Consider the following 18,871-nt stretch of genomic DNA (forward strand, 5'->3'; position numbering starts at 1 on the left):
TGGCTGGACACAGCGCGTACAGACAGACGGTAGGATGGCTGGACACCAGCCCGTACAGACAGAGGTAGGATGGCTGGAACACAGCCGCCCCCCGAGCAACAGAACGGTAGGAATGGCTGGGACCCCACAGCCGTACAGGACAGCAGGATAGGATTGGCTGGACAAACAGCCGCTACAGGACAGAGGGTAGGATGGCTGGGACACACACACAGACTGACGTAGGATAGGTCCTGACAACACGTACAGACCATTGACATACAAAACTAGCTTACCTTGTTGAGTGAAATTCGCTGTTTTGAGGACATCCAAAATAGGTGACCCTTATGTTATTTGTTTAATTCGAAGAGAAAATGTATTTTTTTTTGGGGGGGGGGGGGGGGATACATATTGGCTGTAAGCGAACGAGGTGACTGCGCGTGTGGAGCAATTTACTGTCTGTATCCAAGGCGCAGCCAATGCGTCACATAACAAACAGAAACGCATTTCACCCGACTTGAAGAGAGAAGACCCCGACGACCAAACTCCCTAGTTACAGCCAATCAGCGCGGCTCTCTGGAAAAGAGCGGAGAGTGGGAAAGGCAGTTTGTCTAGTTACAAGCCAGCTCGCTCTCTGGAAAGAGGCGGGAGAGTGGGAAGGCAGTTTTGTCAGTTTACAGCAGACGCTCTCTGGAAAGAGCGGGGAAGTGGGAGCGAGTTTGTCAAGTTACAGCAACGCGCTCTCTGAAAAGAGCGGGAGCTAGTGGAAGCAGTTTGTCAGTTACAGCCAAGCGCTTCTCTGGAAGAGCGGGAGAGTGGGAAGGCAGTTTGTCCAGTTTACAGCCAGAATGCGCTCTTCTGCGAAAGAGCCGGCGAGAGTGCGGAAGGCAGTTTTGTCAGTTACAGCAGCGCGTTCTCTGGAAAAAGAAGCTGGGGAAGAGTGGAAGGCACTCTGAATGCCTGTCAATGATAGCGCAGCAGCGAGCTCCCCTATCACTAGCTTTCACCTGCAATTCACCATTCTATGTCATCGGAAAGAGCGCGGTGTTCACTGAACTCTTTGATATGCACTGGACATGATCTAAATGCCTAAAAGTATGGGTAGCGCTCACGTATGATCTGCTTGACCACGATGAATACTGCAACTGATCCGCAGTGCCTATGTAAGACGACTGTGTTACTTCCCATGAGCTCTGTAAACCTCTCTCTCGTTAAAGAACTATGCATTCACACATCTCGTTGCGAGTTTGATGGCCTTATTTGGAGATAGGAGATCGAATGCTAAGCTCACAGTGCAAAAACTCTGAGGCAAAGGAGGGAGTCCTACCTCTGTCTGTACGGCTGTGTCCAGCCATCCTACCTCAGACTGTGTGTGTCCAGCCATCCTACCTCAGTCTGTACAGCTGTGGTCTCCATCTGTTTCTGTTTGAGAGCCAGCATGACCTGGTCTCTCTCCTGCTGGAAGGACACAGCTTTCTCCTGCATGGACCTCAGCTCATTCAGGAGCTGGTTCAGTTCCCCTGACCTCTGACTGTTGCCCTGGGAAACAGATCAATGGAAGGGGTCAGGGAAGAAAACAAAATCATAATCTGTTAGTGAAAATATTTAACCAATAATGTATTTAAACTATTTAATAGTCTATTTGACTTTGACTTTGCATTTCTCTGTCATTCTTTACTAGATATGTTATCATTTACTAAAAGCTAAATATGGGGAACAGACGTCATTCATTAAAATAAATTATTATTTAAAAAATATATATTGTAGTTAGTAGTAATATACATTAAATGATTTAGTGGTTTTCACCAAAATGATCTCCAAACATCCTAACCTGTTCTCTGTCCTTCAGCATCTTCAGCATGTCAGTTATGACATTTTAAAAAGTGACATTTTCCCATATTTTTGCAAGTGGATAAATCGATCAAAAATAGATATGTATAAGATCTGTAAATGATGAATAACCTGTTCTCTGTCCTTGAGCATCTTCTCCATGGCGGCAGCCTTCTCCGACACGACGCTCCTCTCAAACTCCTTCTCCCTCATGAGGAGGGACACCTGCATGTTGGTCTCCTGCAGAGCTCTGAAYTCTGACTCCTTCTCCCTGCTCCGCTGGGCCACAGCCTCGTTCTCATCCTTCAATACAACACAACTTTATTGTCCAGGTTTCAGACCACAAGGGAAATGTGTCTTCTGCTCCTTCTCAACCACCCGCCCCCCCCCCCACCCCATGACAGCACACATGGATCCAACAGTTGGATTACAAGCAGATGTTAAGGGCCTGCTCAAGCCCAACGGTTAGGGAAATGTCTTGAGGAAGTGAATCCCAGCCCCTGGCTACCTACCTTCAGCTTCCTGTTATCCATCTCCACGGATAAGGCTCCTCCTTCAGGTTGGTCACGGCTGTTTTAACACTCGTTGTCGCTCTCTCGTTCCTCAGGCTCTCACTCACGCTGTTGAGAAATGAAGTAGTGCAGAGTTAGCTGGTTAAATTTAGAGACATGATCCGTGTATGCAAACCAAGGTTTAAATCGGGACACGTTCATTGAGATTAAATGTTCACACACACCTCGCGGCGCGCACTGGCGCCTTCCAACAGGCGGCGTGAGTCGGCTGCTTGTGTGTGTGACCGCTAACGCCTTCCTCAGTGTTTGAGTGTGTACATGCGTCGTCGACAGCTGGTGTGGTGGTGTGCTCGTCTTCCGCTGGGTGGTGTGTGCGTAGTTGCAATGTGTGTTGTATGGTTGTGGTTTTACCATGCGTTGGTTGTGTGTTTTGTGTGTACATGCCTATTCGTGTGTGTGTGCGTTGTGTGCTGCTGTGACTTGCTGGGTGTCGATCGCTGTGTGCGTGCGTGCGTGCGTTGTACATGCTAGCATCTATATGCGTGTATTTGGTCGAATGCATGTCTTCCTCTAACCTTGATTAGCTCGGTCTCCCTCTTTTCTTGTATGAGCAGGTCTTTCTCCCTGACAGAGCGCTGCAGGGCGTCCAGTCTCTCTCTGACCTGTCTGGCCTCGTCGGCCTGGCCGCGCTGCTCGCTGTCTGACACCTGGGCTGAGTTAGACAAGCGGTGGTTGTTCTCCTGCAAGGTCCTGATCATAGTCTCCCTCTCAGACAGGAGGGCTCTCAGAGACTCCAGCTCCTGTCTCAGTCCTTCCTGGTTCCCCGGTGTTGCAGGTGCTGCCACCTGGTGTCTGGGAGGTTCCACTGCAGCAGGAGGCTGGGCAGAAGACGTCAGAGCAGCRGAYARTGGGGTGACTTGGGGACTCTGYGCCACACTGTCCAGTTTCCCCAGSAGKACATCTTTRGTACTGCTCAGCTGGCTGATGGTCTGTTGGACGTGGGCTAGTTCGTGACTGAGACTGCCGAGCTTCCTCTCCTTCTGCTCATAGCTGTGGATCAGACGGCTGTAGTCCACGGAGAGATCGGAGGTGCAGTCTTTGTCAGCATCCACCTATAGGATCAGAGCCAAAACAGTCCGTTATTCATCCCAATAAGACTGCTGAATGACAATCAGTAGTCGGATCAGCGGGCTGGACGACACACGTCATGTGGGGTTGATGTGCTGATGTGTATAGTGTTCAGTTGAATCATTACGGATCAGCCATCATATTGTGTGTGTGTGTTGGAGTGTCAGTGTACACTTCCGTTCAAAAGTTTGGGGTCACTTAGAAATGTCCTTGTTTTTGAAAGAAAAGCACATTTTTTTGTCCATTAAAATAACATCAAATTGATCAGAATTACAGTGTTGACATTGTTAATGTTGTAAATGATTATCGTAGCTGGAAACAGCAGATTTTTGATGGAATATCTACATAGGCGTACAGAGGCCCATTATCAGCAAACAGCACTCCTGAGTTCCAATGGCACGTTGTGTTAGCTAATCCAAGTTCATCATTTTAAAAGGCTAATTGATCATTAGAAAACCCTTTGCATTTATGTTAGCACAGCTGAAAACTGTTGTTCTGATTAAAGAAGCAATAAAACTGGCCTTCTTTAGACTAGTTGAGTATCTGGAGCATCAGCATTTTCTTCTGAAACTCGTCAGTCTATTCTTGTTCTGAGAAATAAAGGCTATTCCATGCGAGAAATTGCCAAGAAACTGAAGATCTCGTACAACGCTGTGTACTACTCCCTTCACACAACAGCGCAAACTGGCTCTAACCAGAATAGAAAGAGGAGTGGGAGGCCCCAGTGCACAACTGAGCAAGAGGACAAGTATATTAGAGTGTCTAGTTTGAGAAACAGACGCCTCACAAGTGCCTCAACGCAGCTTCATTAAAATATACCCGCTAACAACCAGCAGTCGTTCAACGTCAACAGTGAAGAGGCGACTCCGGATGCTGGCCTTCTAGGGCAGAGTTGCAAAGAAAAAGGCACTATCTCAAGACTGGCCAATAAAAATAAAAGATTAAGATGGGCAAAACAACACAGACACTGGACAGAGAAACTCTGACCTAGAAGGCCAGCATCCCAGAGTTCCTCTTCACTGTTGACGTTGAGACTGGTGTTTTGCGGCATTATGGCTTGGGATAGAAGCTGTTCAGGAGCCTTTTGGTCCAGACTTGGTGCTCCGGTACCGCTTACTTGCGCTCCCCAGTAGCAGAGACAACCGTAATCACCATAGTTACCTGTAGATCCTCTACCAGCTGGCCAACTAATATATTACATATTTATTATTATAATATATATCGATGGTTACCCCGTAGCTTGTGAGCTCCTCTACCAGCTGGCCAGCTCATTATATTACATATTATTATTATAATATATTATGATGTACCTGTCCCTGTACGCTTGTGGAGCTCCTCTACCAGCTGGCCAGACTCATTATATACATATATTATTATAATATTATTATGATGGTACCTGTCCTGTAGCTTGTGGAGCCCTCTACCAGCTGCCAGACTCATTATATACATATTTTATTATTATATATATGAGTTACCTGTCCTGTAGCTTGTGGAGCTCCTCTGCCAGCTGGCCAGACTCCATTATATTACATATTTATATTATTATATTATGAAATGGTTACTGTCCCTGTAGCTTGTGGAAGCTCCTCTACCAGCTGCCAGACTCTATTATATTACATATTTATATTATAATATATTATGATGGTTACCTGTCCCTGTAGCTTGGGGAGCTCCTCTACCAGCTGGCCAGACTCATTATATTACATATATTATTATTATATATTGATGGTTACCTGTCCCTGTAGCTTGTGGAGCTCCTCTACCAGCTGGCCAGACTCATTATAACTAGAATTTATATAATATATTATGATGGTTACCTGTCCCTGTAGCTTTGTGGAGCTCCTCTACCAGCTGGCCAGATTCATGCGCATGTTCTTTACTGTGGTGATCACCTGCATCTTCCATTCCTCCATCTTCTTCACCTGGATTACATTACAATACACACACAGTCACACCTGCGCAATACAATCAGTACACACAGTCACACCTCGCAATTACAATACCTACACACACACCTCGGTTCAACCACTTTCACCTGGATACATTACAATAACACACAGAGTCCACAACCTCGCAATTACAATACCTACACACACACCTCGGGTCACCTGGATACATTACAATAAACACACACAGTCACACCTCGCAAATACAATACCTACACACACACCTCGGTTCACACACTGTTCACCTGGACAATGGCAATACATACAGTAAAATACTGCACATTCTACACTACACTGCACATTCTACACTGCACATTCTACACTGCACATTCTACACTGCACATTCTACACTGCACATTCTACACTACACTGCACATTCTACACTGCACATTCTACACTGCACATTCTACACTGCACATTCTACACTGTACATTCTACACTACACTATAAATTACAGTGGTCATCTGTAAAAGAGACCTTGTATCTTAGCATGACTCAAAAAGGTTAAATAAAATATACACACATTACAATACACACACTACAATACACACTGTGTGATTCCTGATCTGTGATGTTTTGACTCATGTCATGCTTTTCTGTATTGTCTGTTGTTGTGTTTATGTCCTGTAAGGAGTTTGTCTAGTTTTGTGAAACAAGGCAAATTTCTATAAAAACAGACAATAAAATGCCAAAAATCTTATCTTGCCTGTTGTTTCAGTGTGTCCCTCTCCTGCAGCAGCTCTTCAAACTGGTTGGAGCTGACGCCTCCAGAGTCTCCTGCCTGCAGCACCGACACCAACGTCTGGCACTTCTGGGTCAGTGCGTCGATCTCAATGTCCTTCTCTCTGATAATAATAATAATAACAACAAAATACAATAATATTTTAATTATATTTGCACCTATCAAGATACCCAAGGACACTGACAGAATAAACAGCAAATAGAACATGACATTACGAAGGACGGGATTCAATCCGATCACACATTGTCGGCACGATGTTCACACGTCCTCAGAGTCCGAATGGTAAATGCTGTCGGCTATATCGGAAATTACCTTTAAAATGGCGTATTGTGTCCAAGTCCGCAATCAAAATGAATCCCGAGAGCAAAAAAATACACCCTGACAATACCTGGTCGCCGTGGCAGCAAAATACACCCTGACAAAACCTGGTCACCATGGCAGCAAAATACACCCTGACAATACCTGGTCGCCGTGGCAGCAAAATACACCCTGACAATACATGATCACCATGGCAGCAGAAGCATACTTATTTGAGCTGTTCTTGCCATAATACGGACTTGGTCTTTCACCAAATAGGGCTATCTTCTCTATTCCAGGTGACTACCTCATGAAGCTGGTTGAGAGAATGTCAAGAGTGTGCAAAGCTCTCATCAAGGCAAAGGGAGGCTACTTAATAGAATCTAAAATATATTGACATTTTCAGTTACTACATGATTCCATATGTGTTATTTCATAGTTTTGATGTCTTCACTATTATTAAGTAGAAAATAGTAAAAATAAAGAAAAATCCTTGAGTAAGTGTGTCCAAACTGTTGACTGGGTGCTGTATATATTACAGAACAATACCTGATGATCCGAGACAGGTTCTGAATGGTCTCTCTGAACATCTCTCGACTCCCTGAGGGGTCAGACATGGTGGACAGCCTCGTGTTCTCCTGCTGGACCTTGAGGAGCACAGCCTCCTTCCCTGCTACGATGTCCATGATGTGCTGGTAGTCCCCCCTCAGCTGGCTGTTCTCCCTCGTCTTCTCATTCAGCACGGCCAGGACCTACAGTAAATAGGTCAAGTACATTTTATTTTAATTTTATTGGGGTTGTAAAATTACAATAACTTTAACAAAATTCCTGGTTGGAAGATTCCTGGAATCAGGAGGGAATAGGCAGGAAATCCTTCAACTTGGATTTCTGGAAAAATCTGGGCATTTTAGGAAAATTACCCCGGATTTTGCAACTCTAATAAAGTTGATTGTGATTTTGACCTGCTCTCTCTCCACGGCGTAGGCCTGCAGCTGCTGCTGGAGGGACAACACGTCTCGGCTGTGGCCTCCTCCCCCCAGGGAGATGTGGGAGTGCATCGCCTGGATCTCCACGTCTTTCTGCTGGACCATCTGGCTGAGCTTCCCCATTTCCTCTCTGGAGACCACCAGCTGATCCAGCTGTCTGGTCAGGTTCTGGTTCTTCTCATTCAGCTGGCTGATCTCCGTCTCCTTCTCCTTAATGCCCTTCAAATTGAGAGATCAGATATGCTTTATTATCCTGAATGGCAATTCATCCTGAATCATCAGCTGCTGCTGAGTACAACGTACAGGAAGTGGTATTCGGGAAATACCTTCACGAGACTCTCTACCTCCACCTTGGACAGGTCGTGTTTCTCGTTGCCGGTCTCCCTGTTATTCAGGGACGACTTGGTCTCGTCTTCCCGTTGGAGAATGACCACTTCCTGTTCCTGGGAGTATCGGGTAGGGCCGAGGTGATCTACTTCCTGCTGCAGGCGTCTAATCTCCTCGTCCTTGGCGTGGATCAGCCTATCGTAGTTCTCTCTGCTCTGCTCGTGGCGTTGGTGGGCCTGCTCCAACTCGTTCTGCTGTGCCAGGAGGGACTGCTGGGAGGAGAGGAGATGTCCCTGCTGCTCCTCTACGGTCCTCCTCGAGGCATCTCCTGAGGTCTTCAGCTGGGTGATCTCATTCTCCAGTTCTGTGGTTAATGTCGTCAATAAGACTGTTCATTTAGCAGCAAATACAATACATGATATTTTTTTTAAACAACAATGAGATATGACAGGATGTGTTACCGGTGATGATGTCTGGGGCGTGTGGCTCGGCCAGGCCGGGAGGCTGGGGTCTACTTAGCTGGTCCGTCAGACGCTCCATCTCCTCCTTTTTAGGATAGGATTCATGTTAATGTCCCAAGGGACAAATTGTCTCCCAACACACAGTACCCCACTGTATACAAAATAGACACTGTACATTACACATATGTGTACACTGTACATTACACATATTACACTCCCAGCTACCCATGTCATACATGTTGCATATTACCCATGTCATACATGTTGCATATTACCCATGTCATACATGTTGTGGACGTACCTTCAGGTGGCTGTTGTCTTCCTTCATGCCTCCCAGCTGGGTGTCCTTCTCCTCCAGAGCTCCTCTCAGGGTCTCAGCCTCCTGGGTGGCTGCCTGGACCACGGCCTCCAGCTCCCTCTGGGTGGCGGCCATGTTGGCTCTCAGGCTCTCCGTGAAGGAGTCCTTCTCCTGGAGATTCACATTCAGAACATTTTTAAAAGTCCTCAATGAGGCAATTCATTTAGCAGCAAACACAATTCATTAAAAAAAAAACGAAATCCCAATTTTAAAAAACAACAAAAATAGAAAAAGGATATTTCCAAGCAGAGTGGACAGGATAAAGTAAGGATGTTCGAGAGGTCCGTCACATAGAGTTAGATAGAGGACTCTAGATGGATATGACCCCGTTCCAAAACACGAGTCCTCCATCTAGCTCTATGGTCTGTGAGCTGACCTGGAGGAGGTCTATCAGCTGTTTTTTCTCCTCGGCCACGGTGACGGATAGCATCTCATCGGTGCCTCTGTGTTCGGAGGCCATCTGTTCCACGTCTCTCCTCAGCTGGGAAATCTTCAGATCCTTCTCCTGGTTCAGCTTCACCGTCCTCTCATGCGCCGTCTGAAAAAAAAAAATCGAGCTATTGGCACAACACATTCCTTACAAATAATACAGTTCATTGGTCAAAGTGCTAATGAAATAACACAAAAGTGAAAAGATAAAACAATACATTCTGAGACATACGAAATGATAGTAGATACATGAAGATAGTGAAACAGTAGTGAAACAACAGTGGACCTGCAGTGCAGAGGCGTCCATGGAGCGGGCAGCGGTCAGCTCCTCGATGGTCTGCTGGTACTGCCTGACCTGCTCCTGTAGGCCCCTCTCTGCCTGGCCTAGTTCCCCTTCCAGCTGGCTCTTCTCCAGCTTCAGAGCCTCGGTGGTCTGCTGGTACTGCCTGGCCTGCTCCTGTAGGCCTCTCTCTGCCTGGCCCAGTTCCCCTTCCAGCTGGCTCTTCTCCAGCTTCAGAGCCTCGATGCGGGTGTCCTTCTCCAGGACGGTCCTGTTGAGAGCATCCTGGACCTCCCTGACCTGCCTGGCCAGTTCCTCTATCGTCCCCTGGGCATGCTCAGCCTCTGTCTTCAGCCTCTGCTTCTCCATCTTCATCTCGTAGTCATCTGACATCACCTTCTCCTGGGAGCTCCTCATCTCAGCCAGCTCTCTCCTGAGATCCTCCAGCTCCTCTCTGGACCCCCCGGATTCTCTCCCTCTCTCCCCAGCCTCACACAACTCTGCCCGGGCAGCAGAGAGCTGCTCCTCCCTCTCCTGTACGGTTCTCTGGAGCATCTGGGTCTCTTTGCCCATCGTTGTTGCCCGTCCAAGTTTCTCCCTCAACTCTTTGACGGTGGCCTCCAGATGCTGCTTGTCCATGTGGAGATCGTTCAGGATGTAAGCACTCTGGCTCAGTTTCTCCTGCTGGGCTTGTAGTTCTTCCTGTAGCGCCACCCTCTGGTCGGTGGTGGTACTGAGCTCTGACTGCAACCTGGACACCTCTGTCTCAGACTCCTTCAGCTGAACAGAGAGCTTCTCCTTCACTGAGATCACATGCTGCATGGAGACACAAGAACAGAATAATAGCATCTCAATAACCATTTTATAGGTAGTCTTACTTTACTAAGTCTAAATTCTGTAAAAGGGGTTAAATATATATTTTTTAAATTAGGTAATCCTTGATGGACTTTCTTTTTCAACATGGTCTAAGACTGGTGTATATCCCAATATCCACACATTCCTTCCTATACACGGCCAATATATTTTCAGGAATCCACACATTCCTTCCTATACACGGCCAATATATTAATATCAACACATTCCTTCCTATACACGGCCAATATATTAATAAACACATTCCTTCATACACGGCCAATATATTAATTCAACACATTCCTTCCTATACACCGGCCAATATATTAATATCCACACATTCCTTCCTATGCATGGCCAATATATTAATATCCACACATTCCTTCCTATACACGGCCAATATATTAATATCAACACATTCCTTCCTATACACGGCCAATATATTAATATCCACACATTCCTTCCTATACACGGCCAATATATTAATATCAACACATTCCTTCCTATACACGGCCAATATATTAATATCCACACATCCTTCCTATGCATGGCCAATATATTAATATCCACACATTCCTTCCTATACACGGCCAATATATTAATATCAACACATTCCTTCCATACACGGCCAATATTATTAATCCACACAATCCTTCCTATACATGGCCAATATATTAATATCCACACATTCCTTCCTATACAAGGCCAATATATTAATATCCACACATTCCTTCCTATACATGGCCAATATATTATTATCCACACATTCCTTCTATTACACGGCCAATATATTAATATCCACACATTCCTTCCTATACACGGCCAATATATTAATATCCACACATTCCTTCCTATACACGGCCAATATATTAATATCCACACATTCCTTCCTATACACGGCCAATATATTAATATCCACACATTCCTTCCTATACACGGCCAATATTATTATCCACACATTCCTTCCTATACACGGTCAATATATTATTATCCACACATTCCTTCCTATACACGGCCAATATATTAATATCAACACATTCCTTCCTATACACGGCCAATATATTAATATCCACACATTCCTCCTATACACGGCCAATATATTAATATCCACACATTCCTTCCTATACACGGCCAATATATTAATATCCACACATTCCTTCCTAACACGGCCAATATATTAATATCAACACATTCCTTCCTATACACGGCCAATATATTAATATCCACACATTCCTTCCTATACACGGCCAATATATCAGTGCATGGTGCACTACTTCAGGCATTGGGCGGGACATTGTTCCAGATCCAGGAAGTGGTACATTGCTGTGTGTCTAAAAATATAAATGTTTCATAGACTTTTGTTGATATCGTCAGACTAAAAGTGAGTGTCACAACCACAACCTGATCAACCTTTAAATATATTCTAGATGATCGTCCATTTCCTCTCTAGGGGACCATCCGTCTCCTTCAGGTGATCATCCATTTCCTTTCTAGGTGATCATCCATTTCCTCTCTAGGGGATCATCAATTTCCTATCTAGGGGATCATCAATTTCCTATCTAGGGGATCATCAATTCCTATCTAGGGGATCATCCATTCCTCTCTAGGGGATCATCCATTTCCTATCTAGGGATCATCCATTTCCTATCTAGGGGATCATCCATCCTATCTAGGGGATCATCCATTTCCTATCTAGGGGATCATCCATTTCCTATCTAGGGATATCATTCCTATCTAGGGGATCATCCATTTCCTATCTAGGGATCATCCATTTCCTATCTAGGGGATCATCCATTTCCTATCTAGTGGATCATCCATTTCCTATCTAGGGCATCATCCATTTCCTATCTAGGGGATCATCCATTTCCTATCTAGGGGATCATCCATTTCCTATCTAGGGGATCATCCATTTCCTTTCTAGGTGATCATCCATTTCCTCTCTAGGTGATCATCCATTTCCTCTCTAGGGGATCATCCATTTCCTATCTAGGATCATCCATTTCCTATCTAGGGATCATCCATTTCCTTTCTAGGGGATCATCCATTTCCTTTCTAGGTGATCATCCATTTCCTTCTAGTGATCATCCTTTCCCTCTAGGGGATCATCCATTTCCTATCTAGGGGATCATCCATTTCCTCTCTAGGTGATCATCCATTTCCTTTCTAGGTGATCATCCATTTCCTATCTAGAGGATCATCCATTTCCTCTCTAGGGGGATCATCCATTTCCTCTCTAGGTGATCATCCATTTCCTCTCTAGGTGATCATCCATTCCTCTCTAGGTATCATCCATTTCCTCTCTAGGTGATCATCCATTTCCTCTTCTAGGGGATCATCCATTTCCTCTCTAGGGGATCATCCATTTCCTCTCTAGGTGATCATCCATTTCCTCTCTAGGGGATCATCCATTTCCTCTCATAGGGGATCATCCATTTCCTCTCTAGGTGATCATCTATTTCCTCTCTAGGGGATCATCCATTTCCTATCTAGGGGATCATCCATTTCCTATCTAGGGGATCATCCATTTCCTTTCTAGGTGATCATCCATTTCCTATCTAGTGGATCATCCATTTCCTTTCTAGGGGATCATCCATTTCCTTTCTACTTTGAAATGTTCTGAACCAAGTTCTGAACCCAATAGTGGTTGGGACTACTGCTGCTGTAAAAAAAAGGCTTTAGAAATAGATTTGATTGGTTGATTAAAACACAGTGCGGACCGCACAAGATCAACCCAGACCTGTGTAGCTTCCGTGTTGTGTCGGTCCAGTTCTTCCAGGGTGATGACGAGTGTGTCTCGTTCCTCTCGGTTGTCTTTCAGGGCCTGCTCTCTCTTCTCCAGCTCGGCCCTCAGCTCTGCTATCTGCTCTGAGGCGGCTGGGGAGAACTCTCGTCTGACAAKGACGTCTGACTCCACTCTGTCCTCGGCACACGCAAGTCTCTCCAGTAGATTCATCTGGAAAAAAATCAAACATTTAAAAAAAATGTAATTAAAAATTATTAAACTCTAAATTTGAACACACAATCATTATCCATGGACTCAGCATGAGTTGCTGCATGAGTAACAGCTAATGGGATCCTAATCAACTAAACTAACTAAATAATCAACTTTTGAATAATCAAATGATCCATCTGACACTCTCATCAACAACAGAACGACATTATAGTTCAAGACATCTAGATTCTCAAAGTCACGATGTTAAGTCAACACAGTGTAATGTATACTGAATTAAAAATATCAACGCAACATGTAGTGTTGGTCCCATGTTTCATGAGCTGAAATAAAAGATCACAGAAATGTTCCATACACACAAAAAAATGTATTTCTCTCAAATTTTGTGCACAAATGGTGGTTTACATCCCTGTTAGTGAGCATTTATCATTTGCCAAGATAATCCATCCACCTGACAGGTGTGGCAGATCAAGATTAAACAGCATGATCATTACACAGGTGAACCTTGTGCTGGGGACAATAAAGGGCCACTAAAATGTGCAGTTTTTTTATACAACACAACAGATGTCTCAAGTTTTTAGGGAGTGTGCAATTGGCATGCTGACTGAAGGAATGTCCACCAGAGCTGTTGTCAGAGAATCGAATGTTCATTTTTCTATCATAAGCCACCTCCAACGTTGTTTTAGAGAATTTGGCAGTATGTCCAACCGGCGTCAAAACCGCAGACCACGCTGGCCCAGGACCTCCACATCCGCCTTCTTCACCTGCAGGATCGTCTGAGACCAGACACCCGGACAGCTGATGAAACTGAGGAGTATTTCTGTCTGTAATAAAGCCTTTTTGTGGGGAAAATCTAATTCTGACTGGCTGGGCCTGGCTCCACAGTGGGTGGGCATATGCCCTCCCAGACCCACCCATGGCTGCCCCCTGCCCATTCATGTGAAATCCATAGATTAGGGCCTAATGAATTTATTTAAATTGACTGATTTCATTATATAAACTGTAACTGTAAAATTGTTGCATGTTTCATTTATATTTTTGTTCAGTGTAAGTGGAGTCTACATATTGAGGGAAAATCTTACTGTTAGTTCAATGTGTCAAGAGTTTATATAAAGTCATATATACCGTATGGGAGTTTGTTTAAGAATTAGCATTGTGACGTGCAAAAACACTGACAGTGTTAAGGCCCATTATTAGCAAGCAGAAATCACCTCAGACTAACTCTTAAATGAAGTTTCCATTTGAGAACAGAAACACACCTTTTCCTGTTCCGTCATAACCTTCTCTTTCCTCAGGGTTCCAATGATGGCGTTGAGTTCTAGAATGTCTGCACGTTCCACCTGGCTCTTCGGTTCCCTCTGGTTCGTGGAGAACACTCATTATCATAAAGGACGATCATAGAAAGACTACTACCACAACTACTACTACTACTACACACTGCAACACTATTTCAAGAGATACTATGTGATCAGGATAAATACCTCAAGAGTCTTCATTCTCAACATCTCCCGCTCCGCCCCTTAAAAATATGACAATAGTTTGAGTCGGCATATCAAAATCGGACTAATAACTAACACCCTCAGTCTGTGAAATGTGTATAGGTGCGGAGCTATTGTGAAATAGCACAGTTACAAGTGGAAATCAAACTGGATGGACAACAGAAATAGAGGAAGGACTAAGAACAAACAAGAGAGAACTATTATAAAGTAGACTGTGTCTGTAAATGTGTATAAGATGTATAAATTGAAGGTAAAAACAGAAATGTTTATCAGTTTACTCCAATTGGGGGTCGGTGGTAGGGTTTGCAGGGAATAATAATAAAGGTATACTCTTTAAAAAAAAGTATGTATGTCTATGTAGGTATGTGTATGTATATATGTGTATATGTATGCATACGTGAATGGATATATATATTTACCCAAAAAAATATGGGGGATTGGAAATGATGCAGACAATTACATTGGAAACAACATTCTTTCCGCAATATTAAGCTGATCCACCCCCCAGAAAAAAAAAAGAAATCAAAGAAAAAGAACACATCAGGTTATGTCGAGATCATATGAAGTGATATGTTGGCTGAGTTGAGTATTGCGAGAGCTGTCAGCCTGTATCTCTGGTCTAGACTGGCCCTTATTCCACGGCTTCCCTTCTGTTACCTGGACGCGGCGTGTCTGCGACGCGCTGTGACTGACGATGCAGCTGTGTGTTGCTCCTGCAGACAGCTAGGTTCTCAGCCTGTGCCTCATCTTTCGCCGATTGCAGTGTAGCTGCCTCCCCTGCTCTGTCCCCGGCGGCTGTGAGCTCCTCTTCAGCTTCCATCTGCTTGCGTCTCCAGGGTCTGTCGTGAGATCTTCAGCTCTCCTTCTTTGCTGCCTCCTCCATGAGCTGGCTGTGAGCTCCTTCAAGTCTCTCCTCTGCTAGGCTCCTGCAGGGTGCGTGTGAGGGAATAGGCCTTAGAGGAGGAGTCGTGAGTAACGCTGTCTGGACTGTTACCTCGAGAAGGGTTAGGATTACAGTGTGGAACATGTAAGGGGAACGTTGAGAGACAGTAACCTGAGGTGAAGGACGGAATATGTAGGGGATGGTGAGAGAGAGTAATCTGAGTGGTAAGGAGTGGATTGTGTAAGGGGAATGTGAGGAGACGTAACGCTGAGGTAAGGATGGGATTATATTAAGGGGAGATGTGGAGAGACCAGTAACCGATTGAGGTAATGGATGGATTATGTAAGGGGATATGCTAGAGTGGGGTACCTGAGGACATGATGGATTATGTAAGGGGGAAATCGTGGAGGATGACGTAATGCTCAGGTAAGGCATGGATTCATGTAGGGAATGTGGAGGAGTAACCTGAGGTAAGTGATGGCATTATGTAAGAGGAATGTGAACAGTAACGTGAAAGTAGGATGGGATTAATGTAAGGGGAATGTGGCGGAGACGAGGTCAACTGAGGTAAGGATGGATTTATGAAAGAGGGAATCTGCGAGACCAGTATTCCTCGACGGTAATGAATGATTATGTACCGGGGAATCAGTGAGAGCAGTAACCTATGAGGTAATGGATGGATTATGTAAGGGGGATTGTGAGAGACGTAACCTGATAGTAACTGATGGATTATGTAAAGGGGAATGTAAGAGACAGTACCTGACGGTAAGGGATGAATTAGTACAGGGATGTGCGACAGTAATCTGAGGTAATGATTGGATTATGTAAAGCGGGAAGTGTGAGAGAGAGTAGACTGAGCGTAAGGGCGGATTCGATTGTAAGGGGAATGTGAGAGAGAGTAACCTGAGGTAATATGGATTCATGTAAGGCGGAATGTGAGAAAGAGACGTAACCTGAGTGGCTTAGTAGGATGACGCACTACTGCAGGTGGATGGATGTTAAGGGCAATGTGAGAGAGACTTGAGGATAAGGATGAGGATTATGTAAGCGGGAATCGTGGAGAGAGACAGTACTGAGGTAAGGGATGGGATTATGTACAGGGATGTGAGAGAAGTACCTGGGATAAGAATGGATTATTAAGGGGATAGTGAGACAGTAACCTGAGGCTAGGATTGATTTATGTAAGGGGAATGTGAGACAGTAACCTGAGGTACAGGAGGATTATGTAGGGGAATGTGAGGAGGAAGTAAACCTGAGGTAAGGAGGATTATGTAAAGGGGAAGTGAGAGCAGAACTGGTTATAAGATGGATAGTGTAAGAGATTGAGAATATAGGAAGGTGATAAGGGGAATGCTGAGAGAGAGTACCTGAGTAGGACGGATTATGTAAAGGTGGAATGTGAGAGAGGGTACACCTGAGGTAAATGATGGATTAGTGTAAGGGGAATGTGGAGACACGTAACCGAGGTCAGGAGGCATTATGTTAAGGGGAATGTGGAGAGACAGTAACCTGAGTTAAGGATGGATTTGTATGAGGGGAATGTGAGAGAGTAACCTGAGTAAAGCGGATTTATATGTAAGGGGACATGTGAGACGGTAACACTGAGTGTATAGGATTGATTAGTAAGGGGAAGATGTGAGGAGACGTACCTGAGGTATAGGACGGATTAAGGTATAGGGAAGGTGCGGAGAGCAGTACCTGAGGGTGAATGAAGTGGATTATGAAGGGGATGTTGAGAAGACGAGTAACCTGAGGTATTGATGGTTATCGCTAGCGGGGAAGTGAGAGACATAACCTGAGTAAGACGGTCTAATGTAAGGGGAAATGTAGAGACGTAACGGTGAGGTAAGCATGGATTATGTAAGGGGAAATTGGTGAGAGACCTCAACCGTCGAGGTCAAAGGTGTGCACTAGCTCCATAGTGGGCTTGTCTACAAGGTAGATCATAGACCTATGGCCCTGGTCTAATAAAGTAGTGCACTTAGACCTATGGGCCTCGGTCTATAAAGTGTCGTGCAGCTAGACCTACTGGGCCCTGGCTAAAAGTAGTGTTACTAGAGCCCTGAGGAATAGGGACCTTCGGGTGCATAAACCCATAGATGGTTACTGTCTCTCATAACGGTCTGTTCTCCTCCCCCCCGCCCTCCAGTCTGTTCCTGTTTCATTCCCTCCTCCGTCGTTCGCTTCCATGCTCCTCCGTCCCCTCCCCCCCAGGTCTGTGTTCTGTTCCGCTCTTCTCTCTCTCCCTCCCGTCCAGTCTGTTTCTTCTTCATTGCTCCTTCTCCTCCTCCCTCAGTCTGTTCTGTTCGCCAGCTCTCTCACTCTCGCCTCAGTTTTCCTGTTCTCTCCTCTCAGTTGTTCCTGTTCTCCATCTCCTCTCCTCCTCCGCCCAGTCTGTTCCCTGTCTCCATTCTTTCTCCCCCTTCCAGTCTGTTTCTGTTCTCTCATCTTCCTCTCCTCCCTCCCAGTCTGTTCCTGTTCCTCCACTCCTCTCCTCCCCCTCAGTCTGTTGTGTTCATTTCCTCCGGGCTCCAGTTGTTTTCTGTTCTCCTCTCGTCTCGCGCCTCTCCTCGCAGGTGCTGTTCTGATTATCCCATATGCCTCTTCCCCCTGCGTCTGGTGTCGTTCTCATATTCTCGTCCTGCCTAGAAGTCGTTTTCGTTGCTCCAATGCTCCTTCCTGCTCCCCTAGATCTGTTCCTCAGTGTCTTGGGCATCTCCTATACTGAGACCTCCCAGCTCTGTTTTGTTCCTCCTAGGTTGCTCTCCTTCCTCCAGCTCTGTTTGTCTCCTCCCATTCCTCTTCCCTCTCCCCCAGTAGCTGGCTCTCTAGTTCTCCCTCTCTCTCCTCGCCTCAGTCTTTTGTTCCTCCATCTCTCGCTCCTAGCCTCGGTCTGGCTATTTTTGTTCCTATCTCTCCTCCTCACCAGGGGTGGCTTCTTGTTTCCATCTATCTCCTCACCTCAGATCTGTTCTGTTCCTCCAGCTCCTCTCTCTCCATCATCTGCTTCTGTCTCTTCCTCTCTCCTCCTCCAGTTGTTCTTCCTCAGCTTCTATACCCCTCCAATGGGTTCTGTTCCTGTTCTTCCCCAGGTTTTGTTTTGGTTTATCCAGCGCTCCTACGCTAAATTCTCTGTTTGTCTTCCTCTCTCTCCCTCAGTCTGGTTTCTGGGTTGCCTGCCAGTCATGTCCTCCTCCAGTCTGGTTTCTGGTTCGACGTCTCTCCTCCAATTCTCCAGTGTGTTTCTTGGTTCTTCCATGCTCCTCTTCCTCGCCCGAGTCTGTCTTGATCCTGAGTGTCTCCTCTTCTCACTCCAGTCTGTGTCTGTTCTTCAGACTTTGCCTCCCCAGTCTGTTGTCCTGTTCCTCCATCTACTCGTCTCCTCCTCCAGTCGGGTTTCTGTTCTCATCCTCTC

At 45.4% G+C, this 18,871-nt stretch overlaps 1 protein-coding gene across 1 annotated transcript in view; it reads right to left on the bottom strand.

The window, feature by feature from the left end:
* The window catches only part of LOC112072664 (thyroid receptor-interacting protein 11-like), a 41,374-nt gene that overhangs the window by 11,949 nt on the left and 10,554 nt on the right, over positions 1 to 18,871 (bottom strand). The window contains 19 exon segments of the mRNA XM_070439876.1: positions 1,366 to 1,515; positions 1,939 to 2,109; positions 2,319 to 2,356; positions 2,359 to 2,428; positions 2,900 to 3,430; positions 5,180 to 5,231; positions 5,316 to 5,368; positions 6,099 to 6,237; positions 6,981 to 7,183; positions 7,394 to 7,636; positions 7,744 to 8,108; positions 8,206 to 8,290; positions 8,507 to 8,674; positions 8,940 to 9,101; positions 9,279 to 10,088; positions 12,862 to 13,077; positions 14,334 to 14,432; positions 14,556 to 14,593; positions 15,231 to 15,393. Coding sequence (XP_070295977.1) covers positions 1,366 to 1,515; positions 1,939 to 2,109; positions 2,319 to 2,356; positions 2,359 to 2,428; positions 2,900 to 3,430; positions 5,180 to 5,231; positions 5,316 to 5,368; positions 6,099 to 6,237; positions 6,981 to 7,183; positions 7,394 to 7,636; positions 7,744 to 8,108; positions 8,206 to 8,290; positions 8,507 to 8,674; positions 8,940 to 9,101; positions 9,279 to 10,088; positions 12,862 to 13,077; positions 14,334 to 14,432; positions 14,556 to 14,593; positions 15,231 to 15,393 — 3,756 coding nt within the window.

Source organism: Salvelinus sp. IW2-2015, unplaced genomic scaffold (assembly GCF_002910315.2).
Source record: "Salvelinus sp. IW2-2015 unplaced genomic scaffold, ASM291031v2 Un_scaffold1993, whole genome shotgun sequence".
Taxonomy (NCBI): Eukaryota; Metazoa; Chordata; class Actinopteri; order Salmoniformes; family Salmonidae; genus Salvelinus; species Salvelinus sp. IW2-2015.